The 8723-nt window shown below is 38.5% G+C and overlaps 1 protein-coding gene across 1 annotated transcript; it reads right to left on the bottom strand.

Moving 5' to 3' along the window:
- Positions 1-91: 91 nt before the first annotated feature.
- Positions 92-4911, bottom strand: LOC113070787 (60S acidic ribosomal protein P0). The gene is made up of 8 exons (XM_026244234.1): positions 4787-4911; positions 4031-4141; positions 3377-3552; positions 2700-2787; positions 2465-2611; positions 1223-1408; positions 423-563; positions 92-304 (listed from the first exon to the last, which is right to left on the bottom strand). The coding sequence occupies exons 2-8, from the start codon at positions 4082-4084 to the stop codon at positions 146-148; spliced, it is 951 nt and encodes a 316-aa protein (XP_026100019.1). The 5' UTR covers positions 4085-4141; positions 4787-4911; the 3' UTR covers positions 92-145.
- Between the last annotated feature and the right edge of the window lie 3812 nt (positions 4912-8723).

Raw genomic sequence — 8723 nt, 5'->3', positions numbered from 1 at the left:
GATACCAGATGCCTGGGATGCAACCCATTTAGGGGGCCGTGGCCCACAGGTTGAAAACCACTGCTCTAAGTGAATAAAATGGAGTCACAACTGATGTTTCCAGATGTTTTATTGATGTAAAACTGACACTGATGTTGACAGCAGTTTAATCAAACAGGCCAAAGCCCATGTCATCGTCAGACTCCTCGGACTCTTCTTTGGGAGCCTCCTCTTTAGCCGCAGGAGCTGCAGATTTCTCCACCGCAGCCGAAGCAGTCGGAGCAGCGACCGCGAAAGCAGTGGGATCAGCCAGATAGGCCTTGACCTGTGGAAGACAAAACACACGCTCTTAGCACCAGTGAAGAAAAACCATATGTGAGATAAAGCGTCCACATTAAGGCTGTTCATCCCAACAGATTCAGACTGACAGAACTGAGCTCTACCTTCTCGGCCAATGGGAAGGAGTAGTCCGTTTCCACGGCGACAGACAGGACCCTCTTGTATCCATTGATGATGGAGTGAGGGATGGAGGCGAGCGTCGGGTATCCGATCTGCAGACACACACTGGCGATGTTCCTCACACCCTGAACAGAGAAGAGATGGACGAGTTACACAGACGGCAGGGAATAAACACCAGTGGAGATGAGACCATTAAAATTAACTTTTTAACTTAAAACAGCTTCCTATTTAGACAGTGTAGATCGAGCAGTTTGCATTAAACCGGTTTGATATTTTAATTTACAAAACATTTCACTTTAAAATTAATGGGTGAAACTAAAATGGAAAATATTAAATAGACTTTAAAAATTACATTTAAGCTTTTTACATTACATTTAATAAATGTATATTTCTGAATGAGAAATTTGAATTAAATTACATCCGTTTGCAATATTCTCATAATTTATATGCTAAATATAAAAGTGTATTTTTAATACATAAGTACATATATCAATTAAGATTTATAATTTTATAAACAAATAAAAAAATTAAAGTATATACACTTAATTTTAATTTAGCTTTATCAGATGTCTGAGACCAGCGTCCCTGTGAGCTGTGGGATGTAAACACACAAGGATAGAAGGAAACAGGTTTATGTGTGCAGGGGGAACGACAGACCAGCACTGACACAGCCGGCCCATAACTGATCCTGCATCTTCTCTAATACACACGACTGAGATCCAGCATCATCTTGAGCATCTTTCAGGTCAAACCCCAACACATGAGCAGCGTGAACCGCACTGACCTCCAGGAACCTCTTGTGCAGGGCGTCTTCAGTGATGTCCAGCACCTCGGGGCTGTAGACGCTGCCGTTATCATACACCTGCTGGATGATCAGCCCGAAAGAGAAGGGCGAGATGTTCAGCATGTTGAGCAGCGTGGCCTCGCTGGCGCCCACCTTGTCTCCAGGTTTGATCAGCTGAACGTCGCTCTGTGGACACAACAGGACACTGTTTAGCATTATAAACAAATTCAGACGTGTCTGAGACCAGCGTCCCTGTGAGCTGTGGGATGTAAACACACAAGGATAGAAGGAAACAGGTTCATGTGTGCAGGGGGAACGACAAACCAGCACTGACACAGCCGGCCCATAACTGATCCTGCAGACAGCCGAGGCTCAAACGCTTAAACTTGAACAAGTTAACAGCTGAATTCATAAAATCACCATTAGTGTGATGATCCAATGACTGGGAACATGCATTGAAGAAAAAAAAAAGGTTTTCCTTGACTAAATTTGGTCAAATGTATATAAATAAATTTAATGAAAATAGAAGTGTATAAAAGTTTATTAAAATAAAATACACAAATCTCTATTTTATAAAGCACAACTGCATTGATTAAAGTAATCTTAAATAAGTGTATATATTCTAAATTTAAATTATAAAAATCTAAAATCTTCAAAACTTTTTAAAAGACCAGAAACAATCATCCAAAAAAAAAAATGAATTAGAATAAAATTTAAACAAATCAAATTTTTAGAAAATGTCTTAATTTAATACAAATTTAAACCTTTTTGTAATTAAATTAGCAAATCAAATTAAAAAAAGTCTTAAATTTAATTAAATTTAAATTGGCAAATAAAATAAACAACAAAAAAAACTACTTTATTCTAAAATGTCTTCATTACAAATTAAATTCAAAAATATTTTAAAGAAATAACTTAAATTTCCAAAAAACAAAAAAGTATAATATAAAATGGTTAATAAAAAAATATATATTCATTGGAAACCAAAATTGTAACTGAAAACCAGATTTGTAGTCCGAAAAATATGGTAATCAAGTCACACCTAAGTATAAGTAGCAGTCCAAAAATACCTGTGTTAAAAAAAAAAAAAAAAAAAAAAAAAAACATAGGGTAAGTCACACTGGACTATAAGTCACATTTAGAACCAAGAGAAAACCTTAGTCTACAGCCACAAGAGGGCGCTCTATGCTGCTCCGTGTGAGCTACAGGAGAATACAGTAGTAGCCCTTTCCTGCAACTCACCAGGATCTCAATGGTTCCTCTGGAGATCTTGGTGGTGATTCCCAAAGCCTGGAAGAAGGAGGTCTTCTCCGGACCGAGTCCGGTGTTCTGAGCGGGGACGGTCACCTCACACGGGGCGATGGCTCCAGCACGGGCAGCAGCGGGCACCTATCAGCACAATACAACAACAGCTTCATAAAGAGATGCATTCACCCCCTGAAGAGCCTCAGACATTCAGTCGCTCAGTGACGCTCACTTTGTTTGCCAGCAGCAGATCCCGGATCTCAGTCAGATCCTCCTTGGTGAAGACGAAGCCCACGTTCCCACGGATGTGAGGGAGCAGCCTGAAACACACGGGAGAAGGTCAAACATTCACCTCGAATTATTAAAACTGATGTTCAGACACGTGTCTGATGCAGAATGTCTGAGACCAGCGTCCCTGTGAGCTGTGGGATGTAAACACACAGGGATAGAAGGAAACAGGTTTATTTGTGCAGGGGGAACGACAAACCAGCACTGACACAGCCGGCCCATAACTGATCCTGCATCTCTGGGTTAAAGCTCATTTATAACGGCCTGATGAGTGAGAGAAGGACTAATGCTTACATTCCAGATTCACTTCAAATTAAATGCTAAAAAATTCAATCTCAAGTTGCATTCATTGGCTTAAATGCACATTAATAAAAGCGGTGAAAGCAGCTTTGACTTTAATGACTATTTAAAAAAGAAAAAAAGTATTCCTTTTAATATCTATGAGCGTAAACGCTCTCAAATATTCTGTGGCTTTTCAGATGATGCACAAAACCGTGAAAATGACTTTTGAATATTACAAATGAATATTAAAGTGGGGCGGTGTCATCACTTTAAACAGACTGCACTCTTTAAAGACTTGGTCTACCGTGGGTCATCATTGGACCCAGCCGGACACCACACCTCTCCAGAGACGGGTTGTTCTCCAGGTGGCCGCGGATGGCCTTCCTCATCATGGTGTTTTTGCCCATGAGCACGACGGCCTTGCCCCGCAGGGACAGACGGATGGTCTGCATCTGCTTGGAGCCCACATTGTCTGCACCCACGATGAAACACTTGGGGAAGTCATCCAGCAGTTGCTGTAAACAAGAGGAAAGACATGTCAGAAACACAACAACCTGATGGGAATCATGATCCAAGAACTCTCCTCCATAAAAAATAAACTCCAAACTAAATAGACAACGTTTACCAATTTTTACATTTGATTCAAGTAAGAGAGTAGCGACAGTTAAGTATTTGAGATTCACTTTAAAAATGTATTAAAAAGGTTTAAAAAAAAAAAAATTATGGCTTAGCATTATTATAAAGTTAGAGAAGGTGGAAATCAAACATAAAAAAAAAAAAAACTACATATGGTGTCAAGTTTAATCCTGCAAGGACTAATGCATGTGTTCATAACTCTTGTCTGAGACCAGCGTCCCTGTGAGTCGTGGGATGCAGACAGACAGGGATAGAAGGAAACAGGTTTATTTGAGCAGGGGGAACGACCGGCCAGCACGGACACAGCTGGACTGTAGATGACCTGCTGGAACTCTTATAAAAGCACAGAAAACTCACGATGATCTTCAGGAAATAGTTGGACTTCCACGTGGTCCTGTCTTCCCTGGGCATCTTGACAGTGCTTCCAAGGATCGGGGAACAGCCGGTTTAAAGACAAGACTGAAAAATCTGGGGATCACAGTATTTAAAGACATTTAGACATGCATTTTGTCACCTTGAAGCAGTTTTGAGATATTGAGCTAGTCCAAAAGTCTTCCTTTTTTATAAGATCTACTAGTAAGCCATGGATTAAATATATACCAAAGAGCTAAATTGTTACTTAGACACATTTTATGCCAAAGTCAAAGAGTTCTATCTGGAAACATTTTAAGAGCATATGCATTAAAACAACAGTGCTTTAATTATCTTCTTTTGGTCTTAATTTGGATAAGTGTCTGAGACCAGCGTCCCTGTGAGTCGTGGGATGCAGACGGACAGGGATAGAAGGAAACAGGTTTATTTGAGCAGGGGGAACGACCGGCCAGCACGGACACAGCTGGACTGTAGATGACCTGCTGTAATAATCTCGACACACACTGCACAGAATATAACACACAGTCATATAACAGAGCTAATAAAATATGAAAACACGTGGCGCGCAGGCCTATGCTAATAGGCTAATGCTAACTTCTTCCTCAAACTATTTTTATGCACTGGTTGGGTGCTAATGAGGTACACTAGCGATTCTTCACACATTCATTACTTCTGAAGAACTCATGCGGTCAGAAATATAGTGTAAAACACAGAAAGCCGCACAAGACGACTACACCTCACCTTACGGTCAGGACGCGTGAAAGAAAGAGAGTACGGAAGTAAGCGGCGCGGTATTAGTACGGGTCGAACATCCAATCAGAATCACGAGGAGGAGGCGTGTCTATGCGCTGATTGGTCAACAGCCACGTCTACCACCCAACAGTTCATTTGCGGTATAGAGCATTAGTCCCACCCACACCCCGAGAGAGCTTTGGTGCCGGAAGTAAATTTTCCATTCATTTCTCCCATTGACTTTCGGAAAATTCCGTATCTAAAGAGTTTTAGAGCATGTCTGAGGATAACCAGCTATGGTAAACGAGTCCAGAAGGTGGCGTTAATGCATTAATAAAGTTAGTTTCCAACTGCCAAAAAAATTGAAAGAAAAAGAACCAGCTAAGGCTGAACTCATAAGCATACAACATATCATTTCGAGTGAAAAAAGTCAAAGGTACAAGACTGTGTACCAGGGGCGGCGTTAGGGGTGGGCTAAGGGGGCTGGAGCCCCGAATGTTTTCAGTAAAGCCCGTATGTTTTTATTACGACCATGCCATCAATGAGTTGTCATGCCCAATAAAGTAATTTATATTAGAATTTAAATAAATAAATAAATATCTCTCGACTCTCACGTCCACAGTGTCTGTAAATTTACCCAAGTTACGCATTGTCATTCACACCCGACGAAAACCGAAAGTCTAGTGCTTCTGACTGACATGTAAACTGGCCAACCATCGATGAGCGTCTGTACGATCCAGCCAATGAAATTAGATCTTTTGGAGGCAGGCGTTTTTTTGACGTGTAGTATTTTACTAGATCAATTTATTTGAAAATTAAAACAGATATTTCAAAATTCTTCTTCTTCTTCTTCAAAAAAGGAAGTAACCCCCCCCCCCCCCTCAGCCAAAACACTTGAACGCCAAGATGCAACAGCTTCAGGTATCTGTAACTTTTAATCATAGTATTATATTTTTTTTCGGTTTTAAATTGTGTCTGATTTAATGTTACATTTTGAACATCTAACAGTTAACGGTTGCGCAGCACAGTCTTTAGGACACAGACACATACACACACACACACACACACAGAGCGGTTATAATGTTTGCTAAGCACGGTCTGTGGCAGACCTTTCTGTCAGGACAACAATTCAATAAACAAGATAATAAAAAAAGACATATTTCGCAAAGGAAATGTTTCCAAACAAAGCATGTTGCTGTGCTCTGCAGCAACACACAGTGGTGTTTACTGAATACATTTGAGTTTTTCTGAATAATTCATCCATTTCAAATGAATCCATTGATTAAATGACTGACTGACTCACTCATTAAGGCAGTGGCATGCCGCCACCTAGTGGCAAAGTACCATTCTAATTTTTTTCATAATTTCATATTTCTGTATTCCAAATTTTAGATTCAAATGATTCGCGATCCTCAAACTGACTCAAATGATTCGCGATCCCGATCCAACTCCCAAACTGGAGTCAGATGACTCAAATGATTCGCGATCCCGCTACGAACTCCCGAAGTTATTCAAATGATTCGCGATCCCCAAATTGACTCTAATGATTCGCAATCCCTCTATGAACTCCCGAGCTTATTCAAATGATTCGCGATCCCCAAATTGACTCAAATGATTCGCGATCCCGCTCCGAACTCCAGAACTGACTCAAATGATTCGCGATCCCGCTACGAACTCCCGAACTGACTCAAATGATTTGCGATCCCAATACACATAATGCTATAAAAGTGTGCACATCGAGAGAAATAAACAGCAGATGTTCATGTTAGCAACTTATTTAACTTGAGCAAACGCTGCTAGAGAAGGGCAGAAAAGTGAAGCGCAAAGGAAAAATGGTATGGCAAGCTCAAACTAGACTGACACGCAAAATAAAAGCAGCTTTGCAAATAAATTAATAGATATGACCATGGAAAATATGTATTGCAAAATCATTGCTTTTCGTTTCATTTGTTTTGCAGTTCTTAATTTTTGTGTGCAAAAAGAAAATGTATTTTCCTCAATATTTTAAATAAAATGTTTTAAATTTGTTTTTGTTTTTATTGTTTTTGTATATTTTAAACAAGGTAAATCTTTCAGATTTGTTAAAATAAAAAGTCACATACATGGATTTTTTTGAGCTAAGCCCCGGATCTCCAATCACCAACCACCCCTGCTGTGTACATATTTTCATTTCCGAGCGAAGGAACTAACTTATTCATCCCATAAACCACCGCGCCTCACTGAGTGAAACCCACAGCCGCGACTTCCAAATATGACGACGGCCGCGCGAACTTTTTCCTCCAGTGAATTTTATTTTATATAGTGAATGTGCAATAGCACTTTGAACACTTTGTTTTCCTCCTTGAAAAAAGCTTTTAAAGATCCAAGAAATAAAAATGCATAAAGGATATATACAATTTTCTTATTTTTTCCTCCTTCCTTTTATCTGTATGTTCCTTTGATGCTATTATCAATGTAATTGATAATAGTTGAAAAAACTCTGATCATTGTGTTACAGTTTATGTTATGCCATAAAAAACAGTGTGCACACATGCGTAGAATAATTAGTTGTTATATTTTATTGTAATTATAATTTAGTGTTCAGTTTATCCGTGCGCTCAAACTCTACAAAATGTTATTTAATAATATCGCATGTTTTCGCAAGTGACCAATCAGCTGCGACAGCTGCACAATGACGTGTTCATCGGTGAGACAGTGCATCATAAATGTTATGATATCTTAGCTGACAGTGTGTCATGCTAATGCCTTGTTTTGGACGCGGACCTTTCTGGAAATGTATTATGATAACACAAAAAAAAAACATTTTGGACGTAGTTATAACATATTTTGGACGCAGTACAACAGTGTTAAAGGGTTATTCCACCCTAAAATGAAAGTTTTCTCATTAATCACTTACCCCCATGTCGTTCCAAACCCACAAAAGCTTAGTTTGTCTTCAGAAAAAATTGTATGTGTTGGATGAAAACCGGGAGGCTTGTGACTGTCCCATAGACTGTCAAGGTGTATAAAAGTATGAAAGACATCATCAGAACAGTCCATCTGCTATCAGTGGTTCAACCGTAACGTTATGAAGCGACAAGAATAGTTTTTGTAAGCAAAGAAAATATAAATAATGACTTTATTCAATGTGTCTATCCAAATCACTGTGGTTCCCTTCAGAGAACTCAATTTCTTTTAGTTTTCAGTGCAAATATCTACTCATCCTTAAAACAAGATACATGTTCTTCAGATGCAAAATAAAGATATCAAGTCTTGTTTACATGCTCGAAACAAGAACAAATTTCTCTCATTTGGGAATGAAAACTTTTCCCTTTTTTACTCCACTGGAAGACTTTTGTTCTAGATTTAACCATAAATTAACTTCCTTTTGATTAATTTATCAAACAACAAGACTTATGTCATTTTGCTTCTGAAATGTATCTTGATTTATGAATCCATTAGACATTTGGACTATAAAACCAAGACAGAAACACAGAGGATGAACATTTGTGCAGTGTGAGAAGTACACTATCAAAAAGTTATTTGATATTTTGGTGTTTTGGGGGCAAATTCTATTGTATTCAACCAACTCTTTGTAAAATTATTGAAAACTAATGCAGATTTGTTGAAAACGATAAGACTTTATCGACGTATTGTGTTCCAATAATTGTATTCCTTAAATGTTCTTAACTTGGTTTAAAAAGGTCTTAAAATGTAACTTCATAAAACCAGTGCCCATATTACAATAATAAAACATAATCCTGATATAATAATAATCAGCCAAGGACTGAATATCATATAGTAAGTCACATACAGTGACACTTAAATATTAAATAACATAACTTTGGTAATGTTGTAACCTGATGATCATATTTAAGCATATAAACATATTTACTTGTTTTATCTTGTCTTTAAAACCTTGAAAAATCACATACTTTCAACTTATTCCCATGCTCAGATAAAAAGC

The sequence above is a fragment of the Carassius auratus genome, chromosome 5, assembly GCF_003368295.1.
Source record: "Carassius auratus strain Wakin chromosome 5, ASM336829v1, whole genome shotgun sequence".
Lineage (NCBI taxonomy): Eukaryota > Metazoa > Chordata > Actinopteri > Cypriniformes > Cyprinidae > Carassius > Carassius auratus.
This window is presented reverse-complemented; position numbering and strand designations above follow the sequence as displayed.

Coding starts and splice junctions, on each gene's coding strand:
- LOC113070787 (XM_026244234.1), bottom strand. CDS start 4,084: ATGCCCAGGGAAGACAGGACCACGTGGAAGTCCAACTATTTCCTGAAG. Junction 3,553..4,030: donor ACTATTTCCTGAAGATCATC/GTGAGTTTTCTG, acceptor TCTTGTTTACAG/CAACTGCTGGATGACTTCCC. Junction 2,612..2,699: donor ATCTGCTGCTGGCAAACAAA/GTGAGCGTCACT, acceptor TTGTGCTGATAG/GTGCCCGCTGCTGCCCGTGC.